Source organism: Salmo salar, chromosome 19 (genome assembly GCF_965601325.2).
Source record: "Salmo salar chromosome 19, fSalSal1, whole genome shotgun sequence".
In the NCBI taxonomy this organism is placed as follows: domain Eukaryota; kingdom Metazoa; phylum Chordata; class Actinopteri; order Salmoniformes; family Salmonidae; genus Salmo; species Salmo salar.
Window position 1 is genome coordinate 62,578,801 of NC_138309.1, and position 18,700 is coordinate 62,597,500.

At 42.3% G+C, this 18,700-nt stretch overlaps 2 protein-coding genes across 4 annotated transcripts in view; one reads left to right on the plus strand and one right to left on the minus strand.

The window, feature by feature from the left end:
- LOC106579179 (testicular acid phosphatase homolog) lies at window positions 1–14,369 on the plus strand. The gene is made up of 11 exons (XM_082965533.1): window positions 1–146; window positions 731–826; window positions 1,140–1,226; window positions 2,109–2,264; window positions 5,973–6,131; window positions 10,295–10,411; window positions 12,066–12,198; window positions 12,490–12,572; window positions 12,795–12,901; window positions 13,397–13,575; window positions 13,825–14,369. The coding sequence occupies exons 1-11, from the start codon at window positions 57–59 to the stop codon at window positions 13,932–13,934; spliced, it is 1,317 nt and encodes a 438-aa protein (XP_082821659.1). The 5' UTR covers window positions 1–56; the 3' UTR covers window positions 13,935–14,369.
- A 1,304-nt stretch (window positions 14,370–15,673) lies between these two features.
- The window catches only part of LOC106579178 (myosin-binding protein C, fast-type), a 56,755-nt gene continuing 53,728 nt past the window's right edge, over window positions 15,674–18,700 (minus strand). For all 3 annotated transcript variants that reach the window (XM_082965869.1, XM_082965868.1, XM_082965867.1), the window contains 3 exons: window positions 18,413–18,549; window positions 16,437–16,623; window positions 15,674–15,788 (listed from right to left, as the gene is read on the minus strand). In XM_082965869.1, coding sequence (XP_082821995.1) covers window positions 15,754–15,788; window positions 16,437–16,623; window positions 18,413–18,549 — 359 coding nt within the window. In that variant the 3' untranslated portion in view covers window positions 15,674–15,753. The remainder of the gene's footprint in view (window positions 15,789–16,436; window positions 16,624–18,412; window positions 18,550–18,700) is intronic.

Here is an 18,700-nt window from a genome sequence, read left to right on the forward strand (position 1 = left end):
GTTAACCTCTAAAAGGCGACACCGCTGTAAGAGAAGTGAAAGAAACTACAGAAGAGATGGTGGAGTGCCTGAAAACTTTGGGATACCTTTTACTTCTCTCTTGTGTCTCATCGACTGAATCCCGCATTCTGAAATTTGTTGTAGCCGTAAGTCTTTTCAGTTCTGCTTTACTCTTCTGGGATTTGTTTTAAAATGTTTCATGAAATCCTGATAGATTCAACACTTGGTTTATGCTTGAAGGGAAAATATGTAAATAAGATGATCAATAATCATATTGTATTTTATGTCTGATGTAGGAGCCATTAAACCAATCACTCAAGCTTAATTTAACCCAATTTTAGCCCCGTTTATACCTGGTTCTAACATGTGTCCTTTGTCCCAATCTTGTCCACATTCTGATTGTGCCCACATTTTAAGACAGGTGTAGGTGATTAAAATATGTATTATTTGCTGATTGTGATCCGATCTTCCTGACCACCTCTGGAGGGACTAGGATATCTGGTCACAATGGGGACACAGTAATCAGATAAGAGACACATTTTAATACCACGTGTAGATGCGACGACTAATATGTGGGCACAATCGGAAACTGGATAAGATTAGGACATAGGACACGTTAGCACCAGGTATAAAATATACTTCTGCATATCACATAAGAATATAAGACACATGACTTGTGTAAGGTACTGTAGCTCTATACATATAACATAAAACATGTGACTGGCGTAAGGTATTTCGTCATGGCGATCGATCCCCCATTGAGTCGTTTCCCACGGACCCTCACGGTGAGGAAGTGTGGGCACAAGGCTTCGGGCAGCTAACTGAGGTACAGAAATTTGAGTATGCAATGACAATTATATTTCCAAAAACATATCCCTTTGCCTATATTTTCACTCTGAATGTGCCTGTAACTTCTTCTACAACTATAAGCTTAAGCAAGCACACACATTTTCTTTAGAAAAAGTTGAAGGAGTCTGTCATGAAATGTTAGATAATCCTGTACCGTAGCAAAAACAAGCAATATTATCACACTTCACAGTAATATCTCCTAAATCTTCTCCGTAGAAGTTCTTACTTGACCTAGACTGTTGTGTGAGGTATAAGCTTTCTCTCGTCTTTTTTTGTCTCACTTGGCTCAGTTGGGGATGAGACAGCAGTTTGACTTTGGCAGGTTTCTAAAGAGACGCTATGGACACTTCCTCAGTGAAGACTACAACAGCAAAGAGGTGCGTTACTGGAGCCCAAACATGTACATATTACACAGGAGAGAAATTGCATTGTTTACCATATGTGCTGTTTGTGCATTTGAGTCTTGGCAAATCTATTTCGGGCTATACGTCTGGGTTCTTTGGAGCATATGACCACACAATATCCATGTGTGGTACTTAGTGCCTGTAATGTCTGTTATGGTGTAGGCTAATGAGAATGACTCATGTTGATGACATCATCACCCCGGCCTCATAACATGATGTAACATGTGGGCTAATCTCGCCTGATCTCGTCACTGTGCATTAGACTGCATGCATGTTGTTTGGCTCTGTTTGCCCCGAGGCAGTTCGCATCGTACTGGCATTACAACAACGATCTGATTTCCCTCTTCCAGTCGCTCTCTTTCTCTTCCTGTCATTTTCTCCCTTTTTCTCTTTACTCCATTCTATCTCTTTATCTTTTTCTCTCTCGTCCCCGTCTCTCTCTCCCTTTTTCCCTCCCTCCGTCCATAAAGTAGCAATTACCACCAAAATAACAACTTTCCTAATTCGCTGTCGCTAACGATTTGTTGTCACACTCAAGTTTCAGCTCGTGCTGTACCTTTCCTGTCCCCTGTCATGTCACATCCGAATTCAAGCAAGCTTTATCGGCATCACAGGAAAAGCCAATGTTGTCAAAATGATTTACAGTGTGCAATCACTTCACATAGGATGACAGAAAAGGGAAAAGCACATTTTAAGTAGAACATATTAATTGTTAATACAGTAAAGCTTTGTTCCATTATGCACACTGGCAAACCACTTACTGTACAGTGGAGTAGTTTTTGGGACATGCATTCTCTAAGTGGTATGCTGGTATAGACATAGGAACCTAAGCTTTACTTCTTCCCCTCCACACAGGTGTACGTGCGGAGCACAGACTATGACCGCACTCTAATGAGTGCCCAGGCTAACCTGGCTGGGCTGTTCCCCCCAAACAGACGCCCCCCTCCCCTCACGCCCCAGTTACCATGGCGGCCCATTCCAGTGCACACTGTCACCAGAGCACAGGATAAGGTAGGCGGGCGCAGGGCTCTAAACTTGCGACCAAATATTGTCCTGTGCGACTAGGAGTTTTATTTTGGGAGCACTGAGCGACTATGAAAACATCTGTAACGATAAGGCTTCACTGTACCATTTGTTTCTCTGAGCGCTAGAGAAACAAGCGAGTGCAGATTCATTCGCGTCATGGTTTCACCATGAATGACTACAGCGAAAACGGCGTGCTTCTAACCCAACCAGGTCAAAAGATCTGCTCAATATTATCGGCGCAACATTTTCATCTTCCTATGGCAGATCCATCGCAAGCTGGCAGCTCCCTCTAGATGGAAGAACCATAACAGAGCAAAAAAGACAGGTCGAGGAATGGTAACGTATGGCGGATGGTTGGAAATGGCGGCGAGTAGTGCGGACGAAGTGGAGGAAATTGAGACAAGGTTGGAGAAGCAACAGCTGTGCTGGAATGCGATCAATATGGATGACCGTTCTGATGATATGGAGTGGGAGGATGAGGGTCAAGGATCTGAATGGTCTGTAGAGGAAAGACATAGGAAGAAGAGAGATCATGATACTGAAAGCAGCGGAGCGTCTAGTCTGCAAAGCATAAAGAGGGCCAAGTAGGAAGCAAGAGTAATAATGTGTTGGAGTGGAAAGTTGTGATGGTGTTTGATGAGACCACAGGGCCTCATTTACACCCTATCCGATTAACCAATGACGTAGAGATAGGTGAAGTCAAACCAGCCTGGTTCATTGGAAATGGTAGAGTGATAATATTTTGTGGTAGCCAGGCTCAGCAAGGCAAGATTCTGTAATGGAAAGCTTAATGGGAAGAAGATTAAAAGCCATGTCCCTGATGCTTATGCTAGGTCGAGGGGAGTCATCACTGGGGTCCCAATATCTATGTCCATAGATTATATTAAAGAAAATGTGAAGGGAGGCAGAGTGATTGAGGCCAAAAGGTAGATCAGTAGGAAAGAGGGTCAAAGAAATGAAAGCTTATCAGTGATGCTGAGGTTTGAGAAGGTTTTGCCTGGAAAAGTACAGATAGGATTCCTTAGTTTCAATGTCGGAGAATTTGTCTCATCCCCAATGCAGTGTTTTAAATTCCAAAGAATGGGACATGTAGTTGTTCAGTGTAAAGGAAAGAAAATATGTGCCAAGTGTTACGTTCGTTGTATGAAGGAGCGGACCAAAGTGCAGCGTGTGTGTCGTTCCACATCTTTATTTATCTGTGAAACTATGCAAGACATACAATAAACTAATAAACAAAAACAACAAACCGTGACGAAGAGTTGCAACATACACTAACTCAAAATAATCTCCCACAAACACTAGTGGGAAAACAACAACTTAAATATGATCCCCAATTAGAGACAACGATGACCAGCTGCCTCTAACTGGGAATCATTCAAAAATCCCAACATAGAAAAAAGAAACTAGAACCAACATAGAAATAAATAAACTAGACAAAACCCCCCAGTCACGCCCTGACCTACTCTACCATAGAAAAATACAAGCTCTCTATGGTCAGGACGTGACAGTACCCCCCCCCCCCCCCCCCCCCCGGGCCGCAAAACCTGAAACCAAAAGGGAGGGTTAGGGGGGGTGTCTAATGTTGGTGGTGGCTTTGGTGCAGGATGAAGAACCTTCTCATCCAGCGGGTCCTCCCGCATTGGAGGCGGTTCTGGTGTGGGACGAAGAACCCTCTCATCCTGTGAACCCGCCAGCATAGGAGGTGCCTCTGGTGCAGGACGAAGAACCCTCTCATCCTGCGAACCCGCCAGCATCGGCGGAGGCTCTGGACCGCAGACCGTCGCTGGAGACTCTGGACCGCAGACCGTTGCTGGAGACTCTGGACCGCAGACCGTCATTGGAGACTCTGGACTATGGATCATCACAGGAGGCTCTGGGCTGAGGAACGTCTCAGGAGGCTCCAGGCTGTGGACCGTCTCAGGAGGCTCCGGGCTGTAGGCCATCTCAGGAGGTTCCGGACTGTAGGCCGTCTCACGAGGTTCCGAACTGTAGGCCGTCTCAGGAGGTTCTGGACTGTGAACTGACGCTGGAAGCTCTGGACTGGGAACGGTCGCCGGAAGCTCTGGACTGGGAACTGTCGCCGGAAGCTCTGGACTGGGAACTGTCGCTGGAAGCTCTGGAACAGGAAGGCGCACTGGAGGCCTGATGCGTGGGGCTGGCACAGGTGGTGCCAGACTGGTAACACGCACCTCAGGGCGAGTGCAGAGAGCAGGCACAGGACACACTGGACTTTGCAGGTGCACTGGAGGCCTAGTGTGTGGAGCTGGGACAGGTGGCACCAGACTGGTGACACGCACTTCAGGGTGAGTGCGAGGAGCAGACACAGAACGCACTGGACTGAGGACACGCTCGATTGCGGCTGCAATCACACACTACTAACAGAGATACTTTTGAGGAGATTGGAAACTCCATTGAAATCATATTAATGCGATTGTGTACATTGCCATGCGTCGTCAATGAGCCGCGAGGTGCATTCTGGGCTATTCTACGGCAAGAAAATATCTTCTTCAAGGAGTGAATGGGGGTCAATTGGGCGCTAGTTTAAAAACCCAACATTAGCATGAATTCCGTGAACAAGAAGTACAACATTACAAGTCTTTTCCGAGATGTAACATCGTATAGCTTTGGAATCATGACATTATGTACTTTCGAGAAAAATAGTCAGGTTTCTTGACTCATACCCTGACTTTGAGAAGGGATTGCGTGACGATTATTTTAGCAACCACGTGAAGCAGCATGACAACGTGAACGCGATTGTTTGACAATCTACTGGGTGGGGCATTATACGGTCCTCCATTTATTTCCCAATGGGATTCCTAGCTCCTCCTTTCACTAATAGCGCTGCTCTTAATCGCAAACCTGACATTTTTAAAGAGAAAGTGTATAATTTTCAATGTAATGCATCGCAATATGAAAATAGTGCTTTTACACAATGTAGAAACAAAATATTCCACCATTTTCTTTGTAATTTTAATGACAGGTATTTATATCAACATTTTAGCTTTTATAATAAACAAATGTATTTACTGTGTTACATATTTTTAGGGCACAAAAGTATCTAGAATTAATATAGGCCACATACAGTATATCTCAATCAATTAAAAAATATATATTTTCTGGTGCTCCTAAATTTCATGTGGTGTTCCTAACTTTTTAAAGTTGGGAGCACCAGTGCTATCAATGAATTTGTTTCATTTAGAGCCCTGGGCTGGCGGCTGGCTGGCATAGACAAACATGCCCACTCACTCACACATCATCCATTAAATCAACTGTATGAATCTATCCAGTAGACCTGGGTTCAAAATAGTGTTTGTTTTCTTTCAAAAACTTTAGCTGTGCTTGATTGAGCTTGCCTGGTTACATTGAAACCAATGAAATAGTCCCAGAAGTGTAAACCCATCCCATCTGAAGTATTTGAAAAAAAAGAAAGACTAGTTTGAATTAAGATATATTGGTTTTGTTGGAGCCTGATGTGGAACTCAATATCACTATGCCCATTTGAGATGTGAGCATGGACCTTCATGTCCATTTCCCTTACCAATAGGCCATTTGGCAGTGAGATGGCGTTAAAAACAAAAGAAAGGGCCACTAATAAAGCAAAGCTGGAAACCGAGTTTACATGGGTTTTAGGAGAAGAGGAAGAGGAATTTGACAGAGGAATAAAAGTTGTTGTTTTGTCTTGGATTTCACAAGCTGTTGAAGTCCCCAAGCAAACACTGCCCCAGGTTTAGAGAGCTGATGGGGGAGACGTTTGACAGCCAACACTACCGGAGAGTTCTCAAGTCTCACCAGGTAAGTCTCAGAAGAGTTGTCAAGGTAACACATCAAATCATAAAGCCTATGACGCTTCTTACATCTTAATTGGACCAGTTTTGTCACAGGAGTAAAATAATCCTGCTGCAGGAGGATTTTATTTTTGTATTTTTTCACAGATAATTTATGACGGAAATTAGTTTTGATAGGCTACAGTAGGCTATTGGCTGCATTTTCGGATACACTATGTTGTAGTAGAGACCACTATATATTTGTGTTATTCAAGCAATAAGGCCCGAGGGGGTGTGGTATACAGCCTGTTCTTATGCACGACGCAACGCAGAGTGCCTGGATACAGACCTTAGACGTGGTATATTGGCCATATACCACAAACCCCTAAGTTTCCTTATTGCTATTATAAACTGGTTACCAACGTAATTAGAGCAGTAAAAATACATGTTTTGTCATACGCGTGGTATACGGTCTGATATACCACGTCTGTCAGCCAATCAGCATTGTTTATAATAAGCTATATACGATGACAGTTGTTGATGTGTATGGCTGCATTTCAGATACATTGTTGTACATTTTAACGCGGCAGTAGTAGGACCTACAGCAGTAGGACATTTATTCTGTCTGGTGATTTAGTGTTTGAGCGAGCAAGAGAGAAAGAGAACTACAGGTTTTCAGAGAATGTACAGTCATGGCCCAAAGTTTTGAGAATGACACAAATATTAATTTTCACAAAGTCTGCTGCCTCAGTTTGTATGATGGCAATTTGCATATACTCCAGAATGTTATGAAGAGTGATCAGATGAATTGCAATTAATTGCAAAGTCCCTCTTTGCCATGTAAATTAACTGAATCCCCAAAAAACATTTCCACTGCATTTCAGCCCTGCCACAAAAGGACCAGCTGACATCATGTCAGTGATTCTCTCGTTAACACAGGTGTGAGTGTTGACGAGGACAAGGCTGGAGATCACTCTGTCATGCTGATTGAGTTCGAATAACAGACTGGAAACTTCAAAAGGAGGGTGGTGCTTGGAATCCTTGTTCTTCCTCTGTCAACCATGGTTACCTGCAAGGAAACACGTGCCGTCATCATTGCTTTGCACAAAAAGGGCTTCACAGGCAAGGATATTGCTGCCAGTAAGATTGCACCTAAATCAACCATTTATTGGATAATCAAGAACTTCAAGGAGAGCGGTTCAATTGTTGTGAAGAAGGCTTCAGGGCGCTTGATTCAGCTACGGGATTGGTGCACCACCAGTACAGAACTTTCTCAGGAATGGTAGCAGGCAGGTGTGAGTGCATCTGCACGCACAGTGAGGCGAAGACTTTTGGAGGATGGCCTGGTGTCAAGAAGGGCAGCAAAGAAGCCACTTCTCTCCAGGAAAAACATCAGGGACAGACTGATATTCTGCAAAAGGTACATGGATTGGACTGCTAAGGACTGGGGTAAAGTCATTTTCCCTTTCCGATTGTTTGTGGCATCCGGAAAAAAGCTTGTCCTGAGAAGACAAGGTGAGCGCTACCATCAGTCCTGTGTCATGCTAACAGTAAAGCATCCTGAGACCATTCATGTGTGGGGTTGCTTCTCAGCCAAAGGAGTGGGCTCACTCACAATTTTGCCTAAGAACACAGCCATGAATAAAGAATGGTACCAACACATCCTCCGAGAGCAGCTTCTCCCAACCATCCAGGAACAGGTTTGTGACGAACAATGCCTTTTCCAGCATGATGGAGCACCTTGCCATAAGGCAAAAGTGATAACTAAGTGGCTCGGGGAACAAAACATCGATATTTTGGGTCCATGGCAAGGAAACTCCCCAGACCTTAATCCCATTGAGAACTTGTGGTCAATCCTCAAGAGGCGGGTGGACAAACAAAAACCCACAAATTCTGACAAACTCCAAGCATTGATTATGCAAGAATGGGCTGCCATCAGTCAGGATGTGGCCCAGAAGTTAATTGACAGCATGCCAGGGCGGATTGCAGAGGTCTTGACAAAGAAGGGTCAACACTGCAAATATTGATTCTTTGCATCAACTTCATGTAATTGTCAATAAAAGCCTTTGACACTTATGAAACTTGTAATTATACTTCAGTATTCCATAGTAACATCTGACAAAAATATCTAGAGACACTGAAGCAGCAAACTTAGTGGAAATTAATATTTGTGTCATTCTCAAAACCTTTGGCCACGACTGTATGTAAATAATGAGGAAAATTGTCAGTGGCAACAGAGTGATCAATATATATATATATATATATATATATATATATATATATATATATTTTTTAAATCTTTATTTAACAAGGCAAGTCAGTTAAGACCAAATTATTATTTTACAATGACGGCCTACCCCGGCAAAAGCCGGACGACGCTGGGCCAGTTGTGCGCCGCCCTATGGGACTCCCAATCACGGCCGGATGTGATACAGCCTGGATTCAAACCAGGGACTGCTGCGCCACTCGGGAGTTTTAAAAATGAAGATACTACACCTGTAGTAGACATGACATAACATGTTCAGACCTGTGTCAAATGCATAGTAGTATGTCAAATACTTTCAAATACTCTGCACTTGATTGAGTTTGTCCAAATAGAATAGCTCCAAAGGGAAAAACTCCAAGGTTATCGAACACACCTCAATCGCTTTCACTAGTTTTTTTTATGTTGTTATTGTTAATGTTTCTTTTTGTTGTTCTGTCTAGTCATTTCAAGTCCTATCCTGTCATAGATGGGCCTTGAGCAATATGTCGCAGCAATGAAACCCTTTTCCTCACAACCCTGTCCCTATTCATCTTGTCTTGTGAATTCATTTTGACTCACTTGCTACATGTGTTTGTTATTCAAAGACTGAATTATTGTTTCATTCCAGTAGGTTATTAGTTGTCACAAAGGCCTTGTTAGTTATTTCGGTGTGACATCAGGTCCTCAGTGATTTCTTCGCTCACAGTTTTCTCCTTCATCTTCCAAAAAGCTGCTTGGTGCAATTTCTCTCACATTCTCAGAGCTGTTAATTAATGACAGGATTGAATTATATTGAGAATTAAAATGAAAAGGCTTTAATTAACTGAATCCCATCCTGATTCCTATTATGGAGATGTCTGGCTTTTGATGGAGGCGTCCTTGGTACTCTTTACTACCCTCTGGTGAGAAGAGGGAGTATCTGAAAATTTTTGTCACCCTGCGTTCATCCTAATAGTCACAAGTGGCTTCCTCTTGTCTCATTTTATGTTTATCTGAAAAGCAGGTGAAAGGTTAATGGGCATAAAGACATAATATGTAGAAATCGCTCCCCATTAGCTGGTTGCTAAAATTCTATCATGTTCGCCTAATTTCAGTTGATGTGACAAAACAAGTGTAGAGAATCATTAAACAATCTAAACTGCTGTGAAATATATTTTCTAAAATAAAAAATATCGTATTTTCAGATGATTCAAGCTGGTGTACAAAACGAAAAGTAAAAAGATGCAAAACCGAAACTTAAAGATACGTTATAAAGGTTTTGTATAATTTCAGCCAGTAGTTGAAAAGTAGCGCTCATGAGCCAAAACGTATGATGTGTTATGAATTCCAATTCATACAATATGTAAGTCCAAAAGATCCCGTTCAATCTCTTTAAGGATGGGAAGCATAGAAATAGCTCACATATTGCCTTCAATGAGAATGACAGATCTACAACTCACATTTCTATCTGAATTTGGTTGGGTCACCCACAAAGCTACATACTGGACCTAGAATGATGACCTATCACTACGTACTGACAGTAATCAAGACTTGTATTCATGTATTTTGCATCAGTGTAGATGAAGGGAAGGACACAAGGAGAGGATGTCGCTTTAGACTATTAAGAACCTTCCCTCTCTCAACTAAGCACTGGGTATAAAAAAAACCTTGGTACAGTGCCCTTATTTGACTAGACTTACGGTTTTAATAATCAACTGTTTATGGAAGCAAAAAACGAATGTGTGACGGGAAGGCAGGGTAGTCTAGTGGTTAGAGCGTTGGGCCAGTAACTGAAACGTCGCAAGTTTGAATCCCCGAGCTGACAAGGTACAAATCTGTCGTTCTGCCCCTGAACAAGGCAGTTAACCCACTGTTCCTATGCCGTCATTGAAAATAATAATTTTTTCTTAACTCACTTGCATAGTTAAATAAAGGTAAAATAAATATGTGACCAAGTGATTTCTTTTAGGAATCCATCAGGCGCAATAATAAAATTGACTGACTGGAATTTAAAAAAATCGTTTAAGATGAACATCTTCCCACAGCGATTTATACAGGAGCTCTCCAACCACACTGGGTACCCTGTGTCTAGGCTGCTGGGCAGGAATTCCATCTGGAGGGTCTACGACACTCTCTCCTGTCAGGTACTGGACTATTGTATGTAGCTCTCTGCATACACACTCTGACTCTGAAATAAATACTATGCCACATGTAGGGTTTCCCCTCTAGGGTTAGTTGCAGGTCCCCTTCGAAGGGATCTACGTCCCAAATGGCACCCTCTTCCCTTTATAGGCCACTTACTTTGTGAAGGGCCTGTAGGGCTCTGGTCAAAAGCAGTGCACTGTAGGGAATAGTGTGCCATTTGGGATGCATGCATAGACTTGCTTGAAACCCAATAAACTCACGTTTCCTTCATGTTGTCCGTGCCACTGTGTAACTTTCAGTCATTGCACTAATGGTAGTTAGCATTGGCTTACGAAACTACCTCTAACTTCCTACTGTTCAGTCGTGTGGTCAGGTGCCACAAAAAGGAAAATTGCCATTGGTTCAGAACAGGGCAGCACGGCTGGCCTTTGGATGTACACAGAGCTATATTAATAATATGCATGTCAATCTCTCCTGGCTCAAAGTGGAGGAGAGATTGACTTCATCACTACTTGTATTTATGAGAGGTATTGACATGTTGAATGCACCAAGCTGTCTGTTTGAACTACTGGCACACAGCTCAGACATCCATGCATACACCACAAGACATGCCACCAGAGGTTTCTTCACAGTCCCCAAATCCAGAACAGACTATGGAAGGTGCACAGTACTAAACTCTATTTCACACCAAGTAATTCATGCAAGCATTTAAAATCGATTTAAAAAACAGATTAAAAAACACTTTATGGAACAGCGGGGACTGTGAAGCAACACAAACATAGGCACAGACACATGCATACACACACACACACACATGATAGCATACGCACTATGCACACACGTACACATGGATTTTGTACTGTATATATGTGGTAGTGGTGGAGTAGGGGCCTGAGGGCACACAGTCTGTGAATGTATTGTAATGTTTTTAAAATTGTATAAACTGCCTTAATTTTACTAGACCCTAGGAAGAGTAGCTGCTGCCTTGGGGATCCATAATAAATACAAAAATACAAATACAAATACTGCACAGAGACGTAAAAATTGCATCCATGAGTTCATCTGACTCTGCATCCTGCCTCACTCATTATATAGGCAGGACGCTTCCCCTCCCTTCCCCTGCCTACCTCTCTTGCAAGTTGCCCTGTGTCAAATAGTTTGGCTTCTATTGGTTTCAATTGACAACTTTGATGCCAGAAAGCCTGGATGTTACTCTTTGGGCTTTTGTGCCCCGCCTGGGAACAAACAGTATAGGGGAAACACTGCCAAGTGATCATCTCGGCAGTTGGGCTTGATGAATCACTCAATAGCTCATTGAAATGAATAATATGGTCATATTTACAGTAATACACATTCGCACCAGTGAAAAGTGTACATCCATCATCTGTTATTTTCAGAGATGGATATAAATAGAAAGACTTATACAAACCGTGAAATACAGGTTGCCTCGCAAAATGGGACCCTATTCCCAATATTGTGTACTAATTTTGACAAGAGTCCTATGTGCCCTAGTGCACTTTAAAGGGAATAGGGTGCCATTTGGGATGCACCCACAATAATTACACGGGTACAGGCTTGGTCATGACTCATGTGTTGGAGAAGATTGCGCTTCAAACAGAACGATGCTAACGGTTGTCTTTGTACCCTGGTTAGAGGAATCACAACCTGACCACCCCTGGCTGGGCCACACAGGAAGTCCTCAACACTCTACAGGAAATATCCTCCTTTGAGGTCATGTTCAGCGTCGTCACTCACAAGAGAAAGGAAAAGGCTAGGCTCTCAGGAGGTGAGAGGGTAGAGTTCAGAAGGTGTCAGAGGTCATGTGGGTTGTAGAAGAGTTGAAGTAATGTTGCTTTGATGTTGTGGGTTGAGAGTTGAAACTAAGTTGAAGTGACGTTGAGTTAATGTTGTGACTGTGGACTGAGAGGTTGCTCATGCTGAGTGGATGAAATATCCCTTGGATTGTGAGTTGGTCTGAATGTTATGTTAATGAGTTGGATTATGCCAACAGTTTGTTTGTTTGTGTGTATGTCACTATGATTGTTTTTATAATGTTGATGGTTTGTTTATTGTTTAGGGGTTCTGTTGAATGCCATCCTGAGGAATTTCTCCAAGGCAATGGAGCAAGGGAGCACGCTCAAGTTCATCATGTATTCAGCAGTTAGTGAACACCGCTGGCACACACATACACACCCACATGCATACATGTACACTCACACTTCATATTATGCAATCTGACATCTAGCATGTCTCCGTATTCATATTTACACATTCACAAGCACATCCACACGTGACCAAACACAATGTTAATGCTATGTGATTATGCAATTTATGCGACACAATTCATTCTGTCTTCTAACGTGCACATCTCTCTCTCTCTAGCATGACTCCACCCTCATCACTCTCCAGGCTGCCCTAGACATTTACAATGGTCTTCTTCCTCCTTATGCTGCCTGTCAGCTCTTTGAGTTCTACCAAGAGGATGATGGGTAATGTAGTTTTAGTTGTGATACCTCCAGAAATGATCATATGTACAAGGCTAATGTTTTAGCGCAATAAACTGTACAAGTTATTTGGTTTAAAGCTGCAATATGTAACTTTTTGGGTGACCTGAAAAAATTCACATAGTCATTCACATTAAAAGCAAGTCCAAGAAGCGCTATATCTGTTCTATGTGCGCTATTTTTATGCTTCCCGTGCTTAAGTTTCATATTTGCATCTCTTAATTTCAGTTTTGTACACCAGCTTCAAACAGCTGAAAATACAATATTTTTGCTTATTGAAAAGATATTGCACAGTGGTTTAGAAGGTACAATGATTTGTTTTACACTATACATTGCTTGTTTTGTCACGTAAACATTTGGTGAACTATTAGAATTTTAGCAACCAGGAAATGGCTGAGCGATTTCTGCACATTGCACCTTTAAATGACAACTGAATGGTATGCGAGATGTGAAATTAGTATTCTGTGTGAACTATTCCAGGTCCTATTCTCTTGACTTGTATTACCGTAATGACTCATCCCGTGATCCCTACCCGACCCCTGTGCCTGGCTGTGAGACAACGCCGTGCCCTCTGACCTCATTCACTGACCTGGTTAAAGATGTCATCTCTACGGACTGGGACGCCGAGTGTGGGCTCAAACCATCATGGTCCAGCACAGGTAAGAAAGGTAGTCCATATTGTCCTAATGGCTCAAAGGTTTTGCTTTGTTACTTTTGCTTATAGGAGCTCATTTTTCTGTCATTCTATACACCAGAATGTCCATAAATATTGCCACAGATACTGTAAGTATAAGTAAACATAACGCTTAACTCGGAAACTGCCACTGCTCATTGAAACCGGACTCTAAGACTGAAATCTTTTAAATCGGATTACTTATCTTCATTGCATCTCTCCTGACTTTTGCAAGGTGTCATTGCGGCGCTTGCAGTGGCAGTAGCTATCCTGACAATGTCGCTGTTGGCCAGCATAGCTGTGTTGATTCACCAGAGGAGAAACCTGTACTCCAGGGAGGGGTAGTAAGGCTCTCCAGGCTTGAAAAAGTCTTCCTAAAACAACATGGAGGCGTTTGGAGAGGACAGGGCAATACATCAATACTTATAGGCCTACTATCTCTGAGATTAAAATGGAAATAATCCATACAATGACCTTGTGAATTTTGTTCTCTTGTGATATATTGTACTGTTTTTTATTGTATTGTATTGAGTTCCTATTGGATTTTGTTCTATTTAGCAGAATGTCAAGTCATCTTAGGTCTTTGTTGAGTGATTTGGCTTTTATAATATTTAGAAAATGATTGAATTAGTTGTCTCCTTGACTCTTTCCACATTTTGTTGCCTGAATTTAAAATGGATTACATTAAGATTTAGTTGTCACACACAATACCCCATAATGTCAATGTGGAATTATGTTTTTCAATTTTTTTACGAATTAATTAAAAATGAAAAGCTGAAACGTCTTGAGTCAATAAGTCGTCAATTACCTCGACACCGGTGCCCCCGCACATTGACTCTGTACCGGCACCCGCTGTATATAGCCTCGCTATTGTTATTTTACTGCTGCTCTTTAATGATTTGTTACTTTTATCTCTTACTATTTTTTGTTGGTATTTTCTTAAAACTGCATTGTTGGTTAAGGGCCTGTAAGGAAGCATTTCACTGTAAGGTCTGCACCGGTTGCATTCGGTGCATGTGACAAATAAAATTTGATTTGATTTATTCAACCCCTTTGTTATGGCAAGCCTAAATAAGTTCAGGAGTAAAAATGTGCTTAAAGTTACATAATAAGTTGCATGGACTCTTGAGTATGTTGAAGTTATTAATTATGCTTTGGGTGGTGTTCCCAGTCACTACAAATATACAGACATCCTTCCTTACTCAGTTGCCAGAGAGGAAAGAAAGTGCTCAAGAATTTCACCATGAGGCCAATAGAAACTTTAAAACAGTTACAGAGCTTAATGGCTGTGATAGGAGAAAACTGAGGATGGATCAACAACATTGTTGTAACTCTACAATACTAACCTAATTGACAGTGAAAAGAAGGAAGCCTGTACAGAATACAAGTATTCCAACACATGCATCCTGTTTGCAACAAGGCACTAAATAAACACTGCAAAAAATGAGGCAAAGCAATTAACTTTTTGTCCTGAATACAAAGTATTATGTTTGGGGCAAATCCAATACCACACATTACTGACTACATTTCTCCATATTTTCAAACATAGTGGTGGCTGCATCATGTTATGGGTATGCTTGTAATCATTAAAGACTGGGGAGTTTTTCAGGATAAAAAAATAAACAGAATGGAGGTAAGCACAGACAAAATCCTAGAGGAAAACCTGGTTCAGTCTGCTTTCCACCAGACACTGGGCGATGAATTCATCTTTCAGCAGGACAATAACCTAAAACTCAAGGCTACATCTACAGTGGAGTTGCTTATCAAGGAGACAGTTAATGTTCCTGAGTGGCCGAGTTACAGCTTTGACTTAAATCTACATGAAAATCTATGGAAAGACCTGAAAATTGTTGTCTAGCAATGATCAACAACCAATTTGATAGTGTTTGAAGAATTTTGAAAAGTATAATGGGCAAATGTTGCACAATCCAGGTGTGGAAAGCTTTTAGAGACTTCCCCAGATGTGCAATGTAGTTAAACAAGCGTGCTGAATATTCTGATTCTATGTATTTTATATCTACTACTCTGATTCCACAAAAATATAAAATATGCTCAAGAGGAAATAAAGACAGCCAAAACACCCAAAACTTCAAGTATTTTTTATTTCAATGCATGCTTCAAAACCTACTGAAACATTGTGAATGTTTTGTGAACATTCTGTAGCTCATTTCTCGTCTCCATCTTCCTTGTCCTTGAGAGCTATGAGAAGATGAGAAAATGACAGTGGTTGCAAAGGAACATTCAGGTGCTGTTCATACTGCATGGTGAATATACTTGAATTAAAAACGAAGACATTTAATCAATCCATCAATCATATAAAAAAAGTTGTATTTTTGAACCCATGGTGTTATTTCCATTACAATGACTATCATTTTACGATTGTGGAAAGATATTGAATATATCTTTCCCCTCTCCCTGTTTCGCTCTCCCAATCCTTTCCTCCATACCCCTCCTCTCAATCCCTCCCTCTCTACATACTTTGTATCTCCAGCTTGCACTCCACTTTCTCTCTCTCTCCTTTCATCCATCCTTTTCTCTATCCTTCCCTCCTTCCCCCGGCACCTCTCTCCGTACCTCATATCCCCATCTGGCACTCCCTCTCTCTCATCCCTTTCTCCCGCCCTACGCCCACCACCCCTCTCCTTCCCTCCGCCCTCCCTCGCTCCACACTTCCTATCTTTAGCTTGCACTGCACCTTATCTCTCTCCAATCCCTCCCCCTCCCAAACCCTCTCTCTATACCTCACATCGCCATCTTTTTTTCCTCCCTCAATCCGTTTCCCCATCCCTGTACTCCACCCCCACTCTCCCTCCACCTCCCTTCCCCCCTGTCCCTCTCCATCCATACCTCGTACGAGTAGGGTGCACTCCACGACGTCCTCCCCCAAAGAGTTGATAGCCTTGCAGGTGAACTTGCCCCCGTCATACTGACTGGGCTTGCGGATGTTCAGGGTCAAAACCCCCTGGTTGTTCTGCATCAGGAACCTAGGGTTCTCGTCCAGGGGAATCTTATTCCTCAACCACCTGATCTTAGGCTAAGTGGGAGCCAAAGAGAGACTTGTGTCAGTGGCTTCATGACAAGTATGCGACCTTAATGGCCTTCAATGTAATAAAAATCAAGGGGAAGGACTTAACAAAAATATGGTAACACTTTATAAAATCTGTCATGAGTAAGCCATTTGAAATGCTTGTAAATGTCTAGAAATGCGTAGGTATAGACAGTGCATTCACAAACTATTGAGACCCCTTCCCTTTTTCCACATTTTGTTACGTTATAGCCTTATTCGAAAATGGATTGAAAAAAATGTGTTCCTCATCAATCTACATACCATATCCCATAATGACAAAGCGAACACAGGTTTTTAGATTTTTTTGTTGTTGCAAAAACAGAAATATCTTAGCGCTCCAAGACAGGATTGTTTCGATGTACAGATTTGGGGAAGGGTATGAAAAAATGTCTGCAGCATTGAAGGTCCCTAAGAACACAGTGGCCTCCATCACTCTTAAATGGAAGAAGTTTGGAACCACCAAGACTCTTCCTGGAGCTGCCCGCCCGGCCAAACTGAGCAATCGGGGAGAAGGGCCTTGGTCAGGGAGGTGACCAAGAACCAGATGGTCACTCTGACAGAGCTCCAGAGTTCCTCTGTGGAGATGGGAGAACCTTCCAGAATGACAAGCATTTCTGCAGCACTCCACAAATCAGGCCTTTATGGTAGAGTGGCTAGACGGAAGCCATTCCTCAGTAAAAGGCACATGACAGCCCACTTGGAGTTTGCCAAAAGGCACCTAAAGGATTCTCAGACCATGAGAAACAAGACTCTCTGGTCTGATGAAACCAAGATTGAACTTTTTGGCCTGAATGCCAAGCATCACGTCTGGAGGAAACCTGGCACCATCCCTATGCTGAGCATGGTGGTAGCAGCATCATGCTGTGGGGATGTTTTTCAGCGGCAGGGAGAGTATGAACAGAGAGGGAAATATGAACAGAGAGATTCTTGATGAAAACCTGCTCCAGAGCACTCAGGGCCTCAGACTGGGGTGAAGGTTCACCTTCCAAAAGGACAACGACCCAAAGCACACAGCCAAGACAACGCAGGAGTGGCTTTAGGACAAGTCTCTGAATTTCCTAGAGTGGCCCAGCCAGAGCCTGGACTTGAACCTGATCGAACATCTCTGGAGAGACCTGAAAATAGCTGTGAAGCAACGCTCCCCATCCAACCTAACAGAGCTTGAGAGGATCTGGAGAGAAGAATGGGAGAAACTCCCCAAATACAGGTGTTCCAAGCTTGTAGCTTCATACCAAAGAAGACTCGAGGCTGTAATCGCTGCCAAAGGTTCTTCAACAAAGTAATGAGTAAAGGGTCTGAATATATTTGTAAATGTGATATTTCTGTTTTTATTTTTATTACATTTGCAAAAAATTCCATTGTCATTATGGGATGTTGTGTGTAGATTGATGAGATTAATGAGATTTTAAACCCATTTTAGAAAAAGGCCGTAACGTAACAAAAGAGGTCTGAATACTTTCCGAATGCACTATAAATCCCTCTATGAATATTCAGAAATGTGCATGTATGAATTTACCATACAGCATATTAAATGATATTTCTGGTTGGTTAACATTGTTTTTTATTGAATTCACTCTAATGTGCATTCATGACGATGAAAGAATACTGAATATGTATACACATCCTTTCAGGTCAGTGGCCATGAAGATGATCACAAGGTAATTGGAGACATTTAGGACAGAGCCACAATTCCCCCCCCCCCCCCCCCCTGCACCTACAGTTAGAGTATTGGGACTGCTTGTCCCAAAAGACATACCTTGGGGAAGCCCCTGACAGCACAGCTGATGGCGGTACTGTAGCCTGCCACCACAGACCTGTCAAGCAGGGGCTGTATGAACTTGGGGGCGCTTTGCATATCCTTCTCCTTGAATGGAGGTGGGTTGTACTCCAATCCTGAAGGAAAGGAAAGGGAGGTTATTATACAGTGAATTAATACTGTAATGGATGCCTCTGTTAAAATACTGTAGGCATTGAAGATTCTATAGGCCTTGTTGACATAAGGTATGTAAGTATGTACAGCACACACACACGCGCACGCGCGTAC

Excerpts from the sequence above, each read along its gene's own strand:
- LOC106579179 (XM_082965533.1), top strand. The coding sequence starts at position 57 with ATGGTGGAGTGCCTGAAAACTTTGGGATACCTTTTACTTCTCTCTTGT. Across the intron at positions 1,227-2,108 it reads AAGACTACAACAGCAAAGAG|GTGTACGTGCGGAGCACAGA; the intron begins GTGCGTTACTGG and ends CCCTCCACACAG. Across the intron at positions 13,576-13,824 it reads ACCATCATGGTCCAGCACAG|GTGTCATTGCGGCGCTTGCA; the intron begins GTAAGAAAGGTA and ends GACTTTTGCAAG.